General features: G+C 36.5%; 1 protein-coding gene and 1 long non-coding RNA gene across 34 annotated transcripts in view; one reads left to right on the forward strand and one right to left on the reverse strand.

Moving 5' to 3' along the window:
* ABI3BP (ABI family member 3 binding protein) overlaps positions 1-24107 on the reverse strand; it is a 258099-nt gene that overhangs the window by 9299 nt on the left and 224693 nt on the right. For all 33 annotated transcript variants that reach the window (XM_082695526.1, XM_082695525.1, XM_082695527.1 and 30 more), the window contains 2 exons: positions 19753-19962; positions 13987-14095 (listed from right to left, as the gene is read on the reverse strand). In XM_082695526.1, coding sequence (XP_082551652.1) covers positions 13987-14095; positions 19753-19962 — 319 coding nt within the window. The remainder of the gene's footprint in view (positions 1-13986; positions 14096-19752; positions 19963-24107) is intronic.
* On the forward strand, positions 15570-19251 carry LOC309846715. Its single transcript, XR_014302084.1, has 2 exons — positions 15570-15619; positions 18989-19251. It is a non-coding gene; the product is annotated as an uncharacterized lncRNA (long non-coding RNA).

Genomic DNA, 24107 nt, shown 5'->3' on the forward strand with positions numbered 1-24107 from the left:
ACAAAAGACTCTTAACTAGAGGGAACAAACTGAAGGTTCCCGGAGGAGAGAGGGGTGAGGGGATGGGGTAATTGGGTGATAGTTGGACATTAAGAGTGCACTTGAGGGACGTCTGGGAGGCTCAGTTGGTTAAGCCACTGCCTTCGGCTTAGGTCACGATCCCAGGGTCCTGGGATTGAGTCCTGCTTCAGGCTCCTTGCTCAGCAGGGAGCCTGCTTCTCTCTCTGCCTCTGCCTGCCACTCTCCCTGCTTGTGCTCTCTCTCTCTCTGTCCCTGGCAAATAAATAAAATATTTTTTTTTAAAAAAAGGGCACTTGATGTAATGAGCACTGGGGGTAATATGCCACTGATGAATCACTAAATTCTACTTCTGAAACTAATAATACACTTTATGTTAACTAAGTTGTATTTAAAAAGTTAAAAAAAAAAAAAAACCTGCTATCTGAGGGTGAAGCTTCCAACTATAGTACGTATGTATTGGCTGGCTGCAATCCTAACCAGAAGCTGGGAAACTGTTGGCACTTTCTTTGTCCCCTCCCTCCAGCCTGCTGCAACAGTACAGCTAAGTCAACAGCATCTCCCTGGAAGGAGTGTACAAATATCTGGCACCTTAGCTTTTGTAGCTGCTATTCAAGGGATGTCCCCACTTGCTTGGCTCTGTGAACTGATTGGGTTTGCATTCTTAAGTCCCATAATACTGTAGCACACAAAGCATTTTTTTTTTTTTTTAAACAGTTACAGGAGCTCTCCTGCTGGCTATATCCTGGGCCCAGCACAGAGGGAGCAGGCAAAAATGCCTATCTTCCAGGGTCTCTCTGGTGGGGGCTTAAGTAATAGTATCCTAGCTGCGGAGGGTCCAGTTTATAATTAGGCTGCGTCCAGGTGCTGATTACAAGTCTTTCCTTTGGGACGCTGATGGATTTGGGAGCACCCTCAGGTATGGAGCCACTAATAACAAAGCAGGTGTTTTGGACAAGCTCAGAGGTTTGAGGGACAGCTAGGACCTTGGGGTGGACTGATTCAAGAGATTCATTTCCTACACAGGACCATTCTGTCAAGACTGGGAGAGGTGGCTGTTTTAGCTAATGTGCAGAAATGAACAAAGAAGGAAATTGAAGAAACAGAAGACTATGCTTCACACAAAACAAGGAAAATCTACAGGAACAGATCTCAATGGAATAGATAGTGATTTTACCTGCAAATTAAAAGTAATAGTTGTAAAGATGCTTACCAAGGTCAAAAGGCAAATTCCTGAACAAAGCAAGAATTTCAATGAAGAGAGACTATTTAAAAAGTACCAAACAGGGGCACCTGGGTGGCTCAGTGGGTTAAGCCTCTGCCTTCGGCCCAGGTCATGATCCCAGGGTCCTGGGATCAAGCCCCCCATCGGGCTTCCTGCTCTGTGGGGAGCCTGCTTCTCCCTCTCTCTCTCTCTGCCTGCTACTCCCCCTGCTTGTGCTCTCTCTCTCTCTGTCAAATAAATAAATAAAATCTTAAAAAAAAAGTAAAATAAAAAGTACCAAACAAATCACTTAGCTAAAGATACAATAACTGAACTGAAAAATACATTAGAGGAAGTTCAAGAGCAGACTAGATGACCTGTACCAAAGGGTCAGCAAACCTGAAGACAGGCTAGAGGAATTCATCCAATCCGAGGAGCCAAAAGATAAAAAAGTGAAAATAGCTAAGAGACATACCAGACACCATCAAGCAGACCAAGATACGCATTATAGGGCCCTGTCCAAGAAGGAGGATCGAGAGAGAAAGGGGCAGAAAGCTAATGTAAAGAAACACTGGCTAAAATCTTCCTTAACCTGGAGAAAGAAACAGACATCCATTGCCAAGAAGTCCAAGGAGTTCCATTTGGAGAATTGAAAGATATCCACACTGAGACATGGTATAATTAAACTGCCAAAAGTTCAAGACAAGGAGAGAATCTAAAAGAAGCAAGAGGAAAGCACCTTGTTTCATACAGAGGAAGTTCCATAATATTATCAGCAGATTTTTCAGCAGAAACATTCAGGCCAGAAGAGAGTGGATCTGACATATTCAATATGTTGAAGTTAAAACTAACTAACAAAAAACTACCCAGCAAAATTGTCCTTCAGAATTGAAGGAGAGGGAGAGTTTCCCAAACAAAAGTTGCGAATTCATCCCCACTACACTGACCTTACAAGAAAGGTTAGAGAGTCCTGGCTGAAATAGAGGATGCCCATTAGTCACAAGAAAACATAGAAAAGTATAAAACTCACCAGTAAAGATAAATACATAGTTATATTCAGAACATTCTAATGTAATCATAGTCGGGCAAATTACTTACAACTCTAATATGAAGGTTAAAAGAGGAGAGTATTAAAAATAATGATGTAACAATTTGTTAAGGATTACAATGTAAAAAAAGTAAGTTGTGATAGCAAAAGCAATGTGGAGGGGAGAGTGTAAAGGTGTAGAGCTTTTGTATGCGTTTGAAGTTAAATTGTTACTAGCTTAAAATAGACTGTCATAAATGGTCTGTGTAAGCCTCACGTTAACAACAGCAGTCTCCCATGGTAGATACATAGAAGATTAAGAGAAAGCAATCAAGTAAACCTCTACAGGCAGTCATCAAATCACAAGGAAAGAGCACAAAAGAGGAAATAAAGGAACAAAAGAATTATAACCGAAAACAATGAACAAAATAGCCACAGTAAGTCCAAACCTACCAATAATTACTTCAAATGTCAATAGACAAAATTCTCCAATCCAAGTACAAAGAGTGGCTCAAAGAAAAAAACAAACAAACAAAAAAACAAGAACCAAGTAAATAAGAGTAAATAAGAGACTCACTTCAGCTATAACGACACATATAGACTGAAAGTGAAGGGGTGGAAAAAGATATACCATTCAGATGGAGAGCAAAGAAAGTGGGGTACCATTCAGACAAAATCATAGTGAAACATTGGACTTAAAATGACACCTTGGACTAGAAAGATCTAACAGATATTTACAGAACATTCCATTGGAATACATATTCTTAAGCACACATGTAACATTCTTCAGGATGGATCATATTTTAGGCCACAAATGAAGTCTTGAAAAACTAAAGAAAACTGAAATCATATCAATGTTTTTTTCTAATCATGGTCAGAAACTAGAAATCACTTAGATGAAGAAAACTGGAAAAGTCACAAATATGTGGAGTTTAAACAATATGCTCCTGAACAACCAATGGATCCAAGAAGAAATCAAAAGAGTAGTCAAAAATATCTTGAGTCAAATGAAAATGGAAATACAACATATGAAAACTACAAGATACAGCAAAAGCAATTAAAAAGGGGAAATATGGGACGCCTGGGTGGCTCAGTTGGTTAAGCGGCTGCCTTCAGCTCAGGTCATGATCCCAGCGTCCTGGGATCGAGTCCCACATCGGGCTCCTTGCTTGGCAGGGAGCCTGCTTCTCCCTCTGCCTCTAGCCTGCCACTCTGTCTGTCTGTGCTTGCGCTCTGTATCTCTCTCTCTCTCTAACAAATAAATAAAAAAAAAATCTTTAAAAAAAAAGGGGGGGCAATATATAATGATGAATACCTACATCAAGACACCAAATAAACAACCTAACTTTACAGCTCAAAGAACTACAAAAAGAACAAAGTAAGCCCAAAGTTGGCAGAAGAGAGGAAATAACAAAGATCAGAATAGAAATAAATGAAATAGAGATCAGAAAAACAATAAAAAAGATCAATGAAACTAAGAGCTGGTTTTTAAAAAGATAAACAAAATTGATGAAACTTCAGTTAAGAAAAAAGAAGACTAAATAAAATCTGAAATGAGAGAGAAGACATTACAACTGATTCCCCCCAAATAAGAGGCTACTATAACAGATTATACTGTAACAAATTGTGTAATTTAGAAAAAAAATGGATACATTCCTAGAAACAAAAAACTTACCAAGACTGAATGATAAACAGATAACCTGAACAGAACATGAACAAGTGGGATTCAGTCCAGGGATACAAAGATGGTTAAACCACCACAAATCAGTCAATGTGATGTATACCATTCAATAAGGTGAGGGATAATCCATATAAAGTCAGTAGATGTAGAAAAGCATTAGATGAAAATCAACACACTTTCACGACAAAAACTCTCAAAAAAGTGGTATGGAGGGAACACATCTCAACATAATTAAGACCATAAATGACAAGCCCATAGCTAACATCAGACCCAAGAGTGAAATGCTGAAACCTTTCCCTCTCAGTCAGGAACAAGACCAGGATGCTGCTTCTTGCCACTTTCATTTGACATAATACTGGAAATCCTAGCCAGAGCAATTGGGGGTGGGGGCGGTGGGAAGCAAGTACTGGCATCCAAATCAGAAAGGAAGAAGTACAACTATCTCTATTTGTGGATGACGTGGTTTTATATATAGAAAACCCTAAAGATTCTACCAAAATACTGTTAGAATAAACAAATTTGGTCAAGTTGCAGGATACACAATCAGTATACAAAAATCAGTTGTGTTTTCATATACCGACAATGAACTTTCAAAAAGAGAAATGAAGAAGACAATCCCATTTCTAATAGCATCAAAAAGAATAAAATACTTAGGAGTAAATTTATCTAAGAAGGTAAAATATTTGTACACTGAAAACTGTAAGAAAAAAGAAAGGAACTGAGGAAAACATAAATTCACGGAAAGACATCCCATGTTAATGGATTAGAAGAATTAATGTTAAAATTTCCCTACTAGCCAAAGCATTCTATAGAGTCAATGCAATTGCTATCAAAATTCAATGGCATTTTTCACAAAAATACAACAATGAATCCTGTAGTTTGTATGGAATCACAGAAGACCCAGAATGGCCCAGGTCATTTTGAGGAAGAATGGAGCTGATGGCCTCATGGTCCTGGATTCCCAGCTATATTACAAAGCTTTAGTCATCAAAAATAGTATGGTATTGGTATAAAAAACAGATACGTAAATCAATGGAACATAATAGAGAACACAGAAATAAACTCACCCCTACACAGTGAATTTATGACAAAGGAGACAAGAATATACAATTGGGGAAAAAGATAGTCTGTCTTTTCAAATAACTGGTGTTGGGAAAACCGGACAGCTACATGCAAGAGAATGAAACTGGACCACTATTTTACACCATACACAAAATTAACTCAAAATGGATTAAACACTTGACTCTACTGCAACCAGAAAACCTATGGAAGAAAACCTAGGGGGTAATCTCCTTGACATCAGACTTGGCAATGATTTTTTTTTTTTTTAATTTGATACCAAAAGTAAAGGCAACAGAAGCTAAGAGACATGAGACTACATAAAATTAAGAGCCTTCTGCACAGCAAAGGAAACCATCAACACAAAGAAAAGGCAACCTATAGAATGGGAGAAAATATTTATAAAACATGTATGTGATAAGGGGCTAATAAACAAAATATAAAGGGAACATATGCAACTCAATAACAGAAAAATAACTGAATTAAAAACTTGGTGAAGGTTAAAATAGAACTGCCCTATGACCCAGCAATTGCACTACTGGGTATTTACCCTAAAGATACAAACGTAGTGATCCAAAGGGGCACGTGCACCCGAATGTTTATAGCAGCAATGTCCACAATAGCCAAACTATGGAAAGAACCTAGATGTCCATCAACAGATGAATGGATCAAGAAGATGTGGTATATATACACAATGGAATACTATGCAGCCATCAAAAGAAATGAAATCTTGCCATTTGCGACAACATGGATGGAACTAGAGCGTATCATGCTTAGCGAAATAAGTCAAGCAGAGAAAGACAACTATCATATGATCTCCCTGATATGAGGAAGTGGTGATGCAACATGGGGGCTTAAGTGGGTAGGAGAAGAATCAATGAAACAAGATGGGATTGGGAGGGAGACAAATCATAAGTGACTCTTAATCTTACAAAACAAACTGAGGGTTGCTGGGGGGAGGGGGTTTGGGAGAAGGGGGGTGGGGTTATGGACATTGGGGAGGGTATGTGCTTTGGTGAGTGCTGTGAAGTGTGTAAACCTGGTGATTCACAGACCTGTACCCCTGGGGATAAAAATACATGTTTATATATAAAAAAAAAAAACTTGGCGAAGGACCTAAATAGGCAATTTTTTTCTGAAGAAGATATACAGATGGCCAACCGGTATGAAAAAGTGCTCAACATTACTAGTTGTCCGGGAGATGCAAATCAAAAGCACAGTGAATTATCATCTCACACCTGTTAGGATGTCTAGTAACAAAAAGACAAATGGTAAAGAACACGTGCTGGTAAGGATGTGGAGTAATGGGAACCCTTGCATGGTATCCCTGATATGTTGAATCTCAAAAAAAGTCAGACTCACAGAAAGAGTAGGAAAGTGGTTTCCAGGGATTGGGGGAAACAAATCTTGGCAAAGGGTACAAATTTTCAGTTACAAGATGTGTAAGATCTGAGGATCTAATGTAGAATACGGTAACTATCATTGATAACACTGTATTGTATGATTGAAATGTGCTAAGACTAGACTTTAAATGTTGTCACCCTCAACCTCTAAATGGTTGTGTTAGTTAACCTGGTTGTGGGGGGAGGAAATAATTTCATAATGTATATCAAATCATCAAATTGTATGTACTTAAAATACCTTACAGTTTGGTCAATTTTCCCATAATAAAGCTGAAAAAAAAAAAAAAAAAGAAAATTGTTGCTTCTGCAGAGAATTTAGGAAGAGTAATGAAGAGCTTTGTAGCATTTGACTTTTAAAACCATATACATATATTTCAGATAAAAATGAAAATTTAATTTGTGGCACCTTGGTGGCTCAGTCAATTAAGCGTCTGACTCTGATTTCCACTCAGGTCATGATCTCAGGGATGTGAGGTCAGGCTCTGCACTAAGCATGGAGTCTGCTTAAGATTCTCACTCTCCCTCTCTCCCTGCCCTTCTCCTCTCTTACACTCACTCTGTCTCTAAAAAAAAAAAAAAAAAAAGAATTTTAAAAAGCCATTTTTAAGGCCTGTGTCATCAAAACCAGTATCTAAATGGAGTACAGTCCAGATGATGACTGTAGTCAAGCCTCTATCTCTCCAAGGACAAGCCAAGTGAGTAACAAACACCACTGGCAGAATGCCATGCCAGGTTCTGCCCCGGTGGGAATAGATCCAAACAAAACCAGTCTTCCTGAGCCTCCCTCTCAGAAGGCAGCAAAGTGCTGTGGCTAAGGTCCTGGGCTGTGGAACCACAAAGACTTGGGTTCACAGCTCACTGATATGTGACTTTAAGGTACGTTCCTTAAACTCTGTGAATCTCAATTTTTTCCTACATAAAAAGGAGGATAATGTTATTTAAGGGTATAAAAGCACCTTTTGAGTTTTTTGTGAATAAATAACACATATAAAAGCAAGGTGTCTGGTACATATTAAGTGATTATAAATATTCTCTAGTATAATTTTTTTTAAAAGATTTTATTTATTTAACAGAGAGAGATCACAAGTAGATGGAGAGGCAGGCAGAGAGAGAGAGAGAGAGAGAGAGAGAGAGAGAGAGAAGCAGGCTCCCTGCTGAGCAGAGAGCCCGATGCGGGACTCCCAGGACCCTAAGATCATGACCTGAGCCAAAGGCAGCGGCTTAACCCACTGAGCCACCCAGGCGCCCTCTAGTATAATTTTTAAAGGTGATTTTATTATCAAGGAACTTGACAAATACTGCCATAGAATTCTCAAGGCAGAACTCTTCTTTATGTACATACTCACGTTTGAGATTGTGAAGTTTACAATAAGGGTATAGCTATGGGGTTATTGGGAAGAATAAAAATTCAGCAGATGAATCTTTCTGCCTGCCATCAAAATATCTCCATATTTTGGCTGGCTAAGAGGCTGAGAAAAAACAATAATGAAAAGTTTTAGGAGTTCAATAAAGAGTCTAGAAAGTGCTAAAACATTATTCCAGAGGAGTGGGTAATAGAGGGTAGCATTCAAGAACAACTGTGAAAATCAACCTAAGATTTAAATACCAACTCATAGAAAAGTGAAAAACTAGGGTGTCAAACAGTAGGATCTATAGTTTATGGGCAAAACTGTCAGAGATGGGGATACTCCAAACTGTAGGATCTAATCTGAGCTAACCTTCGAGTTTGGTTAGGATAGACCATTTTTTCTGTCATTTGCTGCCTTCCCTCCCTTTGTTTCTATAAAACGTTCCCTCTAATTTGCTTATAATAGAGCTAAACTATAGTTTTCATTATTTGTGAACTTTTTACTTATATATTCCCATTGATTTAAAAAGTTGATTTCCACTATAGCAAAAGTCTCAAAGTTCAAGCAACCTGCCTTTTTTATATAAAAAAGCCACCCTGTACCTGCTTATTGGTCTGAATGGTTTGGTTAGCTAATTTTACCCCGAGGTAGCCTTGAAATATTTGAGCCCTTGTCAGGTAAGGCTTCAGTCAGGGGGAAAGAAATGGAAAAGTGGAATATGAAAAAATGAGTGACAGGCACTCCAATAAGGAATGAGAAATCCAATCAATCAGTTCTCCAGGCACTTCTGGACACCTGACTCATGTAGACCTTGTATTGACCTGGGAATACAGATAAGAAGCAAAAGGGCAGAGCTGCAAGGACATTTTTTTAGAGGACAAAATAAGTTCTGATCAGGGACAGAGGGCAGAGGGGCAAGGCATCAGCAGCCATCAGGTATCATCAACCAGCTGCCCAGTATGTCCTCAGGGACATTCCTGTATCTCCCATTTCTACAGGAACAAGAAATTCCAGATCTGGGCTGCACTCCAAGTCTATAGTGTTACAGTACATTTTTGGCACACCTCCCCCCCACTAAGGAATTCTAAGTGAAAAGTAATGAAAATAATATATTTATGCGAATGAATAATTGCTCTCTTTATAACTAGTGAAGTGAAGTTCCATGCTCTTAGCTCTACTTCTGCCAGGAGAAAATTTGCAAAACTAAGCAATCCCCTAAATTTCTTTCTTTCTTAATGATGAAGCAATTGTCCTGCTACCCACACCTACAAGGAAACTCAGTAAAGTGCCTAATGCTCTGTTAGTTTATTTTATTCTTTTCTATTAAACCCATGAGAAAAGATGTAGAAAATTAATACAGAATCTGCAGAGGCCAGAATTTCACAAAAATATTGTGAATAAGAGCGTAATGGCTATTCCACATGCCTGCTTTGTTCAGCCAGAGTTAGAGTTTATGAGAAGTTGCTGCCTCTATTCAGTTTACTTTTAGCGCCAAGATTTTATTAAATCAAACAACACAAGCGGTCGCCCCAAACTGTCTTTGCTTGTCAGCTATAGGAAACTTCAGTATGTTTTAGTTTTAGAGGAAGAACTGTTCCCCAGAAACCTCCCAGGCTACAGAGGACAGAAGCACATGAATATGTTAAGTGAAATTGATTTATATCTTAATCACCAGACAGAATACATTTTCCATAGGAAATTGCTGGGCCACATGTATATCTGGCACACACAATGGATTCTTTAGCGTTTTAGTCAAGTTAGGATAGAAGGGCTCATGTGAAGAGATTATGGGCTGTTTTTTTTTTCTTCTTTTTTTTTTCTATATAGCGATTGTGTGTGTCCATCTATATTGTCCAACCTGTTCATCAGGAAGAACCTAGCTTATCAATGGATTGTCCAAATGTGTGCTAGAAACAGTTTGCCTGAAAACCAATTACGGACCACAGATATAAACTCAAAGAAAAATGGTTCATCAGGATAATTAAGCTTGTTGTAAGACTTAACCTAGATTTGGGGTTTATTTTCAGTTCCAGTTTCCCACTGATTCTGTGATGTCTTTGGATATGATAAGACTGCATCATTTTAGAAGCAAGAGAGACTTTGAGATCAATTAGTTACTTCATCCTTCCGGTCCCCTTAAGCAGGGGTACAAGACTTATTGTTGGACAGATACTTGATCAGTCCTTGTGTTCACAGAACTAAAAATAATCATAGTGGTCTTTGCACACCAGGTGGTTGGCTACAGATAGGAGAGGCTCTTCTTTGTATTTTTCTTTTTCTTTCAGCCCCGCAAAAGCCACACATTGAGGTTTCATGGGGGAAATAAACGGAAAATAAACATTGGGGAGTGGGCTATTTGGGTACTGATTCAGCATATTGATATTTTCTTAGTATTTTAGGGCTAGGGGGTGAGAGAGGAGTCCTGAAAAGAAAGAGAAGGAGATGTGGCACCGCAGTGCACCTCTGTCAGCTCATCTCTCCTGCTGCACCTGACTAAAACAGCTATGACTCCACCCCATGGCCCCTCTTCCCATGCAAAGTTATGACCAAAGCCCACAGGAGCTGCAAGCATTTCTTGGCTAGTCTGGGGAAGTCCCTCCTGTGTCCCCTTTGGAACTGCAACCAGGTGCCCCAGAACAGCCAGGGAGCTCCACTCTCTAACAGAGACATCTTGCACCAGGTATGCAGCCCTCCAGACTCTCCTGCAGCAAGATAGCCACTGGCTGGTCCCTCCCTGTGGGTATCTTTTGAGCTCCCTTTCCAGGGTATATTAAAGGGCGGGCCAGTAATTATCACCTTATTTTAGATCTCACGTTTTTCAGTCGAGACAAATGATGGAAAATGATAGTGAAATAAATTATAGGCTTCAGAAATCTCAAATTAAATGACAGAATTCAACTTCACTTTATTCTTCCTTAGCTCATTATTTTGATTAATAGGGGTTTCAACGCACAATATTTCAGCTGAAAATAGTTTTTTGCCTATTAAATAAACACATTAATTTCTAGCCTACCTTGAAGATAGCACAGAATGCATTCCCACTTGCTGGGGACTGGGATCTGCTGAACTACTTGGTCACCACAAAGTTCCACAAACTGTAGACTAAACAGTTTTCATCAGAGCACCTTTATATCCATGTGTATCATATCTGTCACCAGTGAGGAAATGTTTTCAAACTGCTAATATACAACCTTTAAATCATGATCCATCAGGGACTATTAGCACAGTCCTGGTCAGATCATAGCTATGAATATTGAAAGTCCTTTTTTTCTTTTTAAGTAATATGAATGGATTTCATTCAATCATATCAAACTCTAAAAATAATGTAAAATAAGGCAAATAGAAACACTGAGTGGCCCCACATTTATGGCATCTGGCAAAACTTGGCATGGGATTCTGATTTCAGGGATTCCAAAACTTAATATTATTTTTTTTTCTTAGAGACAAGTCCAGAAAGTGCCTCCTTTGGGCTTTGCTTGTCTTGAGATTTGGGTGGTTGTAGGAGTCCCTGCTTAGAAGGTCCATGAGGCCTTTATCAGGACAGGAGTAACAAGCAAGACACATACCTTAGGGCGGGGTGAAAGGGGCAAGGCCATAAACTCCAGAAACAATTAGCATAAGTCCTACAACAACTATTACCAGAAGCTAGACATACACTCCAGGACTCATTAGTCCTGTAATTCCAGAATGAAATACAGCTTAGCCCAGAGGTACTTTTCTCTCCTATGTGCCTCTTTGGCCAATTAGGCAAGATGCCAAAATGGTACTCTTGCAAGACATTAACTAAAAGTTTTTGTTCGATTAATTCTACCAAATGTTACTCATTATAAGTTGCTTTAGTATCAAAACTGATTATTCCATCTAAATCAAAATCATAAAAATACTAAAATGAAACTTGTAGCAAGCCATTCCCAGTTACCATCTTTCTGGGTGTCCCCATCTATTGACCAAGTTTCCTCATCTAGCACAGAAGGCCCTCCATAGCCTCACCTCCACCTCTTGGTGCTTTTACTGCCTCCGTCTACTTTTCACCCCTTTCACTGGTGAAAGTAGCTGACTCTTCATGCACACAACCATGCCATTCTGCCTCTGCATGGACATAAACTATTCTCTCTGGTATTTCTTTTCCCTCCTACAGATACCCAGCTAACTCCTTCCTATACATTCTTCAAGCCTCAGCCCAGTTGTCACCTACTCCAGGAAGTCTTCCTAACTTCTCCAGACTTTGTAAAGTGCCACCCACTCTGGACTTCCCTTGCAACTTGTATATATTTTTACCAGAACTCTCACCACTTTGTATAGAATAATCAGTTACTAATTATCGGTTACTACCCCACTTCCTCAAGCTTCTCAAGGGCGGGCACCACATTTATTCATGTTTGTAGTCACAACACCAACCACACTGTTGGCACTTGACAAATGTTAGCTGAATGGAAACATAAATCTTTTATAAACAAGTCAGGCTTAAAAATGTCACTGAAAAAATTATTCTCTACTTCTGATCATGACTAATAGGTGAACTCTGAGAAGATTTGAGGATTGCCTAATTCAGAAAAGGAACACAATGAACATTTAGAAATTAGATGCTTTTCAAAATGGTTTTCAATGTATTAAATGGAATAAAAAGAAAGAAACTGTAAAACATCTACATTCTGTAAGCCCAAATCCACCTATTAAAAAGGCCAAATTAAATAACTTCTTTTTTACTCTTTTCTTAAAATAATTATGTTAAAAATAGTTTCTCTCTCTCTGTTAATTTCCCTAAGGAAACAGAACCAAGATCATCAAATGGGCTTTTACTAAAATACATGCTTATTTTGGCTAACTTATAGCCTTTAAAAAATTAGCAGTTGTAAAATTTTCCATATTACAGCTTAAAATAGAGAACGTTAAAGAAAAAAATGCTTGCGGAAAGTATTATATTTGCAGTATAAGACTACAGTTTATACACAGCAAACCTTCTAGAATGAACCAGATTCTTCTCTTTTTCCTGAAAACATTAAAAGAGGTTCTTTGTTATCAGAACTAAAAAGGCTCTTTTGTGTGTCATATTCAATACCTGATTCAATTTAATCAACTGATGACAATGAGAGATATAAGTAAAATTTATGAAGAAATTTCTAATGCTAGTGTTCCAATCTTTGCCTCTGCTGATTTTTTAAATGCCAAGAAACTTTATCAAGCTATGAAATATTCAATCTGGGAAAACTTCTGATTGTGTCTTTCTGAAAAGTGATCTGGTTTGCTTGGCTTACTATAACTTAAGATGTGAGAATGTTTTCATTTTAACTGAATGCATAGATAGCTTATCAAACAGTGTTCTGGAGTTTGAGAAAGGAAACTGATTTTCCAGAGAGTGATATTTAGTCCCAAAATGAGTTTAGTACATTGTCTTTATTAAGTAAATTCTTGGCTGTATCATTTGAGAACCTCCTTGGACAGTAAATTTGATGATTTATCCATGTAAAACAAAACAAAACAAAACAAAACAACACAAAACAAAAAAAAAAAAAACCCTTCTCTATTACATATCTAGAAGTGCGTAAGGCCCTTATTTTTCTTGCAATACAATGAGCTGATAAAATATTGGGTATTTTATATTTCAAAAGAAATGACAAAAACCACACAATAATATAAACAACCTGGTATGAATGTGTAATAGGAGATGCCAAGAAAAGTTGTTTACTGTATTGTTAATATTATATATTTCTGTTTTCAAAAATTGATTCTCATTTGTTTGTGATAAAAAGATCCCAAAAGCAAAGGACTGCTATGCCTGGGAATGGTCTGTAGTTATTTGAAGCATTATCTATCACAAACTTTCATCTATATCTGTTACATCGTTTTTCTTTCCTTGCTCTCCGCTTGTCAACATGGCAGCCAAATTCTTGTTTTCAAATTGAATTTACAACATACACACTCTAGTTGTGTCTGGTCTACAAAACTTTCCTTCTCTGAATTTTGGTACTTAATTATCAACATTTGGTATTAACGATCTTCTATTTTTCAATGTTCTCACCTAGCGTGCTAACTTACAAGACCACCTCGTCAGTTCTTGTGTCCCCACCAATAACTTGCGTATTTGCAAAACATGATTTAGAGGTATATACTGCTATGCACAGTAAGCCAAAGAATGAAATGCAAACTAGGCTGTCCCTTAAGACAAAGACAGATGATGTCGTTTCATTCCTTTGTTAGGACTTTCGCACTCTCACAATTCACCTATAATAGCACAGGTGGCTTACCTTGTATCTGGTTTTAGATTTTCTACCGTGGAGAAGGTTTGATTTGTAATTTGAACAGACTCGTTCTTCCCACTGAATGACCCATTTTCTCTGGATATAACTTCATATTCTGAAAAGTGAAAAAGCCAACAAATACTTGTCTTTACATCCTGGCTGATTTCATTATTCTTAAGGCAAACAGCATCATAAAGTCACTCTCATAAAAGTGAGCAATTTAGCCTGCAGTCCTTGAGGCGTACTGATTTTACACATTAGCAATTCCCAGATGGGGATGGTCAGTGGATGATGAAGGTCCCAAAGCATTTTGGGAGTTGCTCATTGGCCATTTCTGCTTTCCCTTTACTGGAACATGAAAACCTGCTAACTATGAAGACTGATAACCCTCCCGTGGTAGCTTTGAACTGGTTGCCAATGATGTTGCTGCTCTTGTTGGAATGCTCAGTATGAGGAAAGCACTGTATGAGAAGTGGTACTTGAGTAGAAGCCATGTTTTCTTCTGTATGGAGCTTTATTATATAGCTGGGGAAAAGGCCACTGCATTCATAGTGCTGTTACCAAAAAACTTTGGGTTTAAAAATCATGCAGAAAATAACAGTTAACCAAATAATGAATGACAGTTTATTATTTTGAACTACAGAATTATGGGATTTTTGTACCTACTGCTTATGTAAGTTATAAAAATTGTACTGGACACATTAACTGTGTCCATTGTACTGGACACATTAACAGAGCTACCAAAGGAATAATAGCTAGTATTTGGTATTCCTTTCTCAGACTCTTCTATTCCCAATCCATCTCTCAGCTGGCTCTTATACCTATTGCTTACATATGCTTTCTGGATAATTATCCTTTTAAAAAAATTATGACCTTTAAGTTTGCATAGAGATCTCCATAAATCTCACTTAGAGGCATGTTTCTATGAACTTGCAGGACTAATCAAGAGAAAGACTTTCAGATTAAGAACATAATTGACAAAGTTGTTAGTTGGTTTTCCCTGCCCTCAGTTGGGGTTTAGTTTAATGTATGTGACAAGATCATGCAGATCTTGTCGAAACTCAAAAAACTTTAAACACGTTTTTAAACTTGTTTAAAAACTCAAAAAACAAAAAACAACAACAAACCCCACTCTAAATACACAAGTCAGCCATCAGGGAAAGTGGGAAGGCTGTGAAGGAGGTGGCGGGTCACTAGGGATTTCTGCTATTAGCACTGAGACCAAAGATGGGAGATGGAGACTGGAAATAAAACGAACATTATGAAAGACTCGGGAAGACATAATCAATTTCAATTTGGGAAGGAGTTTTAATGGTATATTTTAAAAATCAAAAAAGGAGGATAGCTCTTTCTAATAATTTCGTATGACCATTATTCCAAAAACTCACAAAATTAAACCAGAAGACAATGGCCATTGTACTGGACACATTAACAGAGCTACCAAAGGAATAATAGCTAGTATTTGGTATTCCTTTCTCAGACTCTTCTATTCCCAATCCATCTCTCAGCTGGCTCTTTGTTCTTACAGAGGGTGGAAAGGGAGGGAAGGGTAGGGCCCTGAATTCAAATATATCCATTTTATATCTTTTTCTCAGTTGTGAAGCAATATTTACTAGAAAAAGATGGGAGTAATCAAAATGTAAGTAAAATTGATCTTTTTTTTTAAAAAATGGAAACTGCTCGTTGGATACACGTTTAGATGTGTTTCTGATACAAAGGACCCAAAACACTCATGACTTTTCTATTAAAGGGCATGGGGCAGGCTAGTTAGTTCCCTCCTGGAAAAAAAAAAAAAAAAGGGAGATGCTATGACTCAATGAAAAGAAACAGACCAAGTCACTTGCCTTGATCTCAGTCTGTTTTTTCATCTATAAAATGTCAATAAGAGATTAAGAGTCACTTATGGTTTGTCTCCCTCCCAATCCCATCTCTCTTAATCTCACAAAACAAACTGAGGGTTGCTGGGGGGAGGGGGTTTGGGAGAAGGGGGTGGGATTATGGACATTGGGGAGGGTATGTGCTTTGGTGAGTGCTGTGAAGTGTGTAAACCTGGTGATTCACAGACCTGTACCCCTGGGGATAAAAATATATGTTTATAAAAAAATTTTAAAAAAAATGTCAATAAGATCTCTTCATAGTATTGTTTGTGGGGATTAAATTAGGAATATATGCAAAGTGCTTAATAGTATTTTGCATGTTTTTTTTTCAACAGATGGTACCTATTATTGCTATTGCTTTTATTATCCCTGAGCTGTGTTTTGATACAAAAACCAGAAAGATACAAAAGTTGGAAAGATGCCAATTGGAAAGATTCAAGTGCTTCTTAGTCACCCAAAGAAAAAATTATATCACACTCCAGTTGACTATGCATGAAAGCAACCACTTTCAAAAAACATCTTAGGCTTAGGATACTTCTCATTGACTGTGTAATATTCTTTTTAAGATTACCCCAGGCTCTTAGTACTAGAAACTCTTACCACATATCTTCTCTAATTTTCTTTTGACTCATTTTGTTTTAAAAGATTTTATTTATTTACTTGACAGATATATATATATATATATAGAGAGAGAGAGAGAGAGAGGGAGAGAGAGAGGGAGAGAGAACACAAACAAGGGGAGTGGCAGGCAGAGGGAAGGGAGAAGTAGCCTCTCTGATGTGAGGCTTGATTCCAGAACCTTGAGATCATGACCTGAGCCAAAGGCAGATGCTTAATCGACTGAGCCACCCAGGCACTCCTCTTTTGACTCATTTTTAAATGCTTATTTAATACTATTTTTATCCTGAAAGATCCAAGTTTTCAAAATGGATATAGAATTTACCTTCATAAAAATACATTTAGAATTTCTCTCAGAATTCTGGCTTTTGAATGTATTTTCTTGGGTTTTGTAATGAAGGTTTACAAAATCTTCATTTGCAATGCTTTAAAGCAATCATAACTTTTTTTGTAAGTCCACCAACACCATAAAAATGGAATATTAATGTTTAGAATGAATATCTAGAGCCATATTCTGAGTATATTTCAGAAGGCAAAGATAACCACTTAGTATGTGTCCATATTTCTTACTTTAAAATATGGAAAAAATTAAAATATGGGATTTATAAATTCCTTAACAGTAAAGATATAAAGTATCTATAAAAAACTAGCACTGAATAATTGGTATTTTATCCCCTCAGAGGGTATTACTGCCCTATTAAGAGAAAATTTACTTAACAGAAAAAATCCCATTTATTATAAAGATTGGAAAATTAGAGTCTGGCCATGAAAACAGAGCATGAAAATAATAATGGTGACACTGTTTTTACCAGTCCTACTAATGCTGCTACTGACAAACATTAATTTAACAGCTTCTGACTCTGGCACACATTTACATTGTTTAATTTTATCCTCATCGGGGGTGCATGATGGCTCAGTTGGTCAGGCATCCAACTCCTGGTTTTGGCTCAGGTCATGATCTTAGGGTTGTGTGATTGAGCCCCCAATTGGGCTTCATGCTCAGCAAAGAGTCCGCTTGAGATTCTTCCCTACCGCTCACCCACCCCCCTACACTCTCCCTCCCTTCTGCTCCTCCCCCAGCTCAAGCTCTCTCCCTAAAATAAATAAATAAATAGATAGATAAATAAATAAAACTTTTAAAAAAGATTCTTTCTCTCCTTCTGCCCTTTCCTCCTCCCTCTCTAAAAAATTATCCTCATAAGGAGATAACAGTGGGAATTATTATTGTTATTACAAATAAGGAAACTAAAGCAAAGAGGTTAATTGCATACTCAATTTGCATATATAGAACACAGCCAGTCTGGGACTTAAATCTATGTTGCTATGCTCTTGGCATATCACAAAGCACCACGTCATAACTAACTTAAAGGACCCAGGCTATGACCAATTTCTTAGGTGTATCTATTTTTACCTTAATGTAGAAGGGACATGTAGAAGCAACTAAATTTGGATGTATTTATTAGAGGTAATACATTCCTGTCAATTAAAAGACAGATTACTGACAGAAGCCAACTCAGGGAATAAAGAATATGTTTCACTCTCTTTTTGCAATCGTTCTCAATCCTTTCTTATGAAACAATTTCCAGTGATTTGAGAGAATTAACCTCTGCATTACCTGATCTGCTGGTTTCTAAAAGATTACATTTGAAATCAAGTGGTATTTAATAAAATAATAAAACACTAAAAATAAACAGTGCAAAAAAGTAGAATAGACTGTTAGGATATATGGTCCAACATTTAAATATACACTAGGTTATGATTAAATATGGACTTATTTCCATCTAGAAAATATTGCAGCTAAAGAGATATAGTCCATTTCCATGAAAATTGTTTATCAAGTCCAGTATCTTATGAAGGATCTTAAGCAGCCCATTAACATTTAGTAACAATGTTACAAATGTAATTGGTTAGATAGAGAAAGTACACTCTATTCATTATTTTTTGGAGATTACAAGTTTCTACAATGAAAAAAAAGTTACATGATGAACCAGAAAGGAAAATCCTTTTGCTCTTAAAAAGTTAAATCAGATATTGAGACACCAAAGGGAATATGTATTAGATGTATTGGATTATTAGATATATTAACAAATTCCACCTTGAAGTCCCACATCTTTAAGACTAATGAAATTTTATGGTTTCTATGGTTCTATAATAACTAAGTTTCAGTCTGTCATGAGAAATCCTTATTAGTATACTACATGAATTGGGAATTTTGACTTTTTGATCCATGAGATAGTCAATACTCAAGAGATTGTTTTTTAGATATTGGGATGGTAGCGCCTACTGGCATAGTCCCAAGTGAAGAAGCAGGACTAGGCAAATCCCCAGGAAATATGAGCAATGGCTGATTCTTTCTCAAAACAAAGGCAAGGCCTTCATGAAAAATGAAATTCACAAAATATGGTTAAATAAAAAAAGCCCAGTTAAGCAAAATAGGCTGTTTCAACAAAAGTTTCCCAGACCAAACAGTTTTGTCTGAGGAGAATAACTGCTGTTTTCTTCTTTATTCACAGAAAACTTGTCAGATGCTGAATCTCCCACTCCCAACTTGCCCTATGTACTTTCCTTTCTCCATCCTGACAGCCTCTTAGTGGGGCCCTCTAGACCCTGTCTACCTGTCCAAGCATAGTAGGACATGGACGGCAGGAGCTCTGTATAATCCCCCTATTGGGTATATTCCTCTAGCTGATTCAGCCTCTTCATCTTTTCTCCCTCCTCTCTAGTTTGACTAACCTGTTCACTATGAAGAAATAAATTCCCATATAATAAATTCAAATAATGACTCCCTTCTTATTTTTCACAGTCACTTTTAGAGGGATTAGGTGAGTGATAGCAGACTAAAATTTTCTGAGGTGAGTGGAAAAATGACCAGGATTAGAATTCTAAAAAAAATTTCTCCTAAAATAACTGAATAACTTTCAACCCACTGGAAACTTCTAGGTCAATCTAGGAATTAGTTTTGTGAAATGCAAACTGGTGTAAATATCATCAGCACTGCCAACTTCTATGTCATTTGTTGTTTTCTTGATAATGGAAAGATCAGATCTATCTTTATACAATGAAAAAGAGTTCTGAGGGGAGATGGAAGGAATGTAACCTAAAGAGATTAAATGAACAGAAAGCCCATAATGAGGACATAGATGATCTTTTCCCATCAATGACACTTCTGGCAATACAGCTCTGCTACAACTCACTACACCTGAGATATACCTTATAGGACATAGTTTGACCCAGGTACCACATTCACATATCAATGCTTCCCACCAAAGTATCTTACCAGTGACGGTATCATTTAGTGGCTTATCCCAGTCCAGGATGACAAATGAGGGACACCCTTCCACAGTGACCACAGTGAGGTTGGTAGGTGGGTTCTGCGGTGGGCTGGTGGCATTCCCTTCAGTAGCATCCTCTTTGGGGAACCGTTTGACAGAATCAGTGATGGAGCAGGGCCTGTTTTCAGGTTTTTGGATGTATCGCACATGAGGACCTAAGAGAGAAAGGACTCTGAGATTTAGCCTTGTTTGAGCGTGTACAGAAGGTGGAGGTAAACTCAAATCTATTTATCTGTATGAAGACATTCGGTCTCACATTATAAACAGATAGATGAAGGCAGTGCTGTGCATTGTTCAAACTTGTGAAAATTTAGAATTCCTGTCTCTGAGAAACATGATTTAGATGTTGTAGCTGGTTTAATTTTCTAAATAGGTTTATCTTATGCTAATATCCAAAAGTAATTTGGTCCCCCTGAGCATGTTTTAAATTGCATAATTTATGGGGCAGTGGAAAGAGTACTTGAGAGGGTGTTGCTTTAGAAGTGGTGAATAATTAGCCCTACACTAAACAGAGTTCTGGTCTAACCTAGTAAATCTTAAAAGCCAGACTCAAAAGGGTCAAGTGGTTTCAAGTAATTTAAATATGTCCAGGATGAAATTCAAGAATACTTTAGATTTAAAAAAAAAAAATCCAGCACACCAACGTGAAATAACAGGAAAATAATACCCATAATGAGGAGAAAAATAAACTGTGGAAATCAATCTAGAACTTGCATGGATGTTAGTCGTCAAACAAGGACAATAAAAACATTATTGTCATTATTATACATTATTGTAATGTATGCGATAAAAAAAGAGATATAAACAAGACTGAAATCAAATTTCTAGAGGTGAAAACTAAAATGTATAAGATGGAAACCACATAGGATGATAGTAGTATAGAAATGATATTGCAGAAAAAGTTTAGTGACCTTGAAGACATAGCAATAAAAACTACCCAAAATAAAAGTGGAGAGAAAAAAGAATTAAAAATAATGAACAGAGCATCATTGAGTTGTGGCACAATTTCAGGCAGTATAATATACACATAATTTTAATATCTGAGTAGAAAAGAGGCAGAAAAAATATTCAAAGAAATAATGGTGAAAAATGTCCAAATTTGATAAAACCTCTAAACCCACAAATCCAAAAAAGTACAAAGAAACCTAAGCACAACAATCATGAAGAAACTATACTAATATAATTAAGTTTCACAAAACCAATGGTAAAAAGAGACAAATTTTTAAAGGAGGCATAAAAGACAGATCATATATAGAATAACAAAGATAAGGATTATGGCAGATCTCTCAATGGAAAGAATGAGAGTGAGAGGACAGAAAAGCAACGTCTCTAAACACTGGGGAAAAAACCTCATCATCTAGAATTCTATAACTAGTGGAAATATCCTTTTTTAAGAAAAGTGAAATAGGATATAGTGAGAGGACATAGTGAGAAGGTGGTCATCTTCAATCAAGGAGAGAGGGCTCAAAAGAACTCAAATCTAATGATACCTTCAAAATTCAACAGAATTCAAAACCAACAGACAGCCCCACACTAAAAGAAAGATTAAAGGACATTCAGGCAGAAGGAAAATGATACCAGATGGAAATATAAATCCACACAAAGGGATAAAGAGCACTGAGAATAGTAACTATATATGTAGGTAGGTACAATAATTTTATTATTTCTTTCTAAAAGATAATTTACCATTTAAGCATAAAAAATAACAATTTAGTGTGATATATTAACATGTGAAAGTAAAATGTTTAACAATGATAGGCCAGGAGGAGAGAATATTTGCCATACTAAGGTAAAGTTCTTGCACTATTTGTGAAGTTGTAGAAGTAAGAATACGCAATAGGGAAGACAGTCTCTTCAATAAATGGTGCTGGGCAAACTAGACAGCTACATGCAAAAGAATGAACCTGGACCACTTGTTTATACCATACACAAAAAATAAACTCAAAGTCGATTAAAAATTTAAAATTGAGATATGAAACCACAAAACTCCTGGAAGAAAACATAGGCAGTAATTTCTTTGACATCGGCCTTAGCAACATTTTTCTAGATATATTTCCTCAGGCAAGTTAAACAAAAACAAAGACAATCAGGACTACATCAAAGTAAAAAGCTTTCACACACCAAAAGAAATTATCAACAAAACAAAAAGGCAACCTACTGAAAGAGAGAAGATACTTGCAAATGATATATCTGATAAGGGTTTAATATTCAAAATATGTAAAGAATTTATACACCTTGACACCAAAACCCACAAATACTCCAATTAAAAAATGGACACATGACATATTTTTGCAAAGGAAGACATTCAAGTGGCCAACAGACACATGAAAAGATGTTCAACAACACTAATCATCAGGGAAATGCAAATCTAAACTATAATGAGATATCACCCTACACCTGTCAGAATAGCTGGAGTCAAAAAAACAAGAAATACTAAGTGTTGGAGAATATGGAGAAAACAGTTGTGTCCTACTGGTGGGACTATAGATTTGTGCAGCCACTGTGGAAAACAGTATGAAGTGCCTCAAAAAATGAAAAACAGAAATACCATATGATCCAGTAATTCTACTACTAGGTATTTACCCAAGGAAGATGAAAGCACTAATTTGAAAAGATATATGCAACCCTGTGTTTATTGCAACATTATTTACAATAGCTAAGATATGGGGATAACCCCAGTGTCCATTGACAAATGAATGGATAAAGAAAAATGGTACATATATATAATGGAATATTGCTCAGCCATAAAAAAGAATGAGACTGTCGTTTGTAACAACAAAGATAGACCTAGAGGATATTATGCTAAGTGAAGTAAGTCAGACTGAGAAAGATAACTACTGTATTTTACTTATATGTATAATCTAGAAAAAAAATCCACACAAGTGAACAAACAAAAAGCAGAAACAAATCCATAAACACAGAAAACAAACTTATGGTTGCCAGAGGGTAGGAGGATAGGCAAAAATGGATGAAGGGGAATGGGAGATACAGGCCTCCAGTATGGAATGAATACAAAATAGGGATAAAAAGTCCAGCATTGGGAATATAGTCAATAATATTATTATAATATATGGTGACAACAGTAACTACAATTGTAGTGAACATAGCATAATATATAGAAAAGTTGAATCACTATGTCGGCCCACCTGAAACTAAGGTAACATTGTGTGTCAACTACACTTCAGCTGAAGAAAAAATCTAAAGGAAGGCTGGAAAAGAGGAAAAAGGGAACAAAGGATAGAGGAGACAAACTAAAAACAAATAGCAAGATGAGATAGTTTAAACCTAACTATATCGTTGGTCATGTTAAGTATAAGGTTCTAAACAAAATAAAATGAAGGGATTATTTGATAGGATAACAAAGCAAGAACCAACTATATGATACCTATGAGAAACACACTTTAAATATAGAGAGACTAACAGATTAAGACCAAAAGGATGGGAAGAAGAGATAGATGGTAACACTTATCAAAAGAAAGCTTGAGTGGATATGCAATATTAACTAATTAGATTTCAGAGCAAATAGTATTACCATAAACAGAAAAGATAATTTTATAATGAAAAAGGATCAATTGATCAGTTTCTTAGAACCCTAAGCAATTTAAGTATATATAATAAATTTTAATATATATAATAATTTTAATTATTTTATTATTATTAATAATTAACATTACATAAATAATTAATATTTATTATTAATTATTATTTTAATTATCAATTTTATTATTAAAATTAATTATATTAATTATTAATTAATTTTAATATAATATGATTTAACTGTATATAATGCAGACCTTTAATATAAATGTAGCAAAACTGATAGAAATGTAAGTAGAAATGAATTCACAATTATAGTCAGAGATTTCAATTTCTTCTGTCTTTAATTGATAGAACAAGTAGATAGAAAATTACCACAGATATAAAAGAATTGCACAGTAAAACTAAACAACTGGACCTAATTGACATCTATATAATACTGGCTATGTAAATTATTTCCCCCAAATTTTTATGTTGAAGCCCTAACTCCCAATGTGACTATTTGGAGTTAGGGTCTTTAGAAAAGTAAATGAAATTAAATGAGGTCATAGGGGTGGGATTCTAATCCATTGTGACTGGTGTCCTTAATAAGAGGAAAAGACAAGGATGTGTGCATCCAGAGGAAAGGCTATATGACGACATAGTGAGAAGGTGGCCATCTTCAATCAAGGAGAGAGAGCTCAAAAGAACTCAAATCTGATGATACCTTGTTCAGACTTTTGGCTTCCAGAACGGTGAGAAAATAAATTTTAGTTGTTTAAAC

The sequence above is a fragment of the Mustela nivalis genome (assembly GCF_964662115.1).
Source record: "Mustela nivalis genome assembly, chromosome: 1".
Lineage (NCBI taxonomy): Eukaryota > Metazoa > Chordata > Mammalia > Carnivora > Mustelidae > Mustela > Mustela nivalis.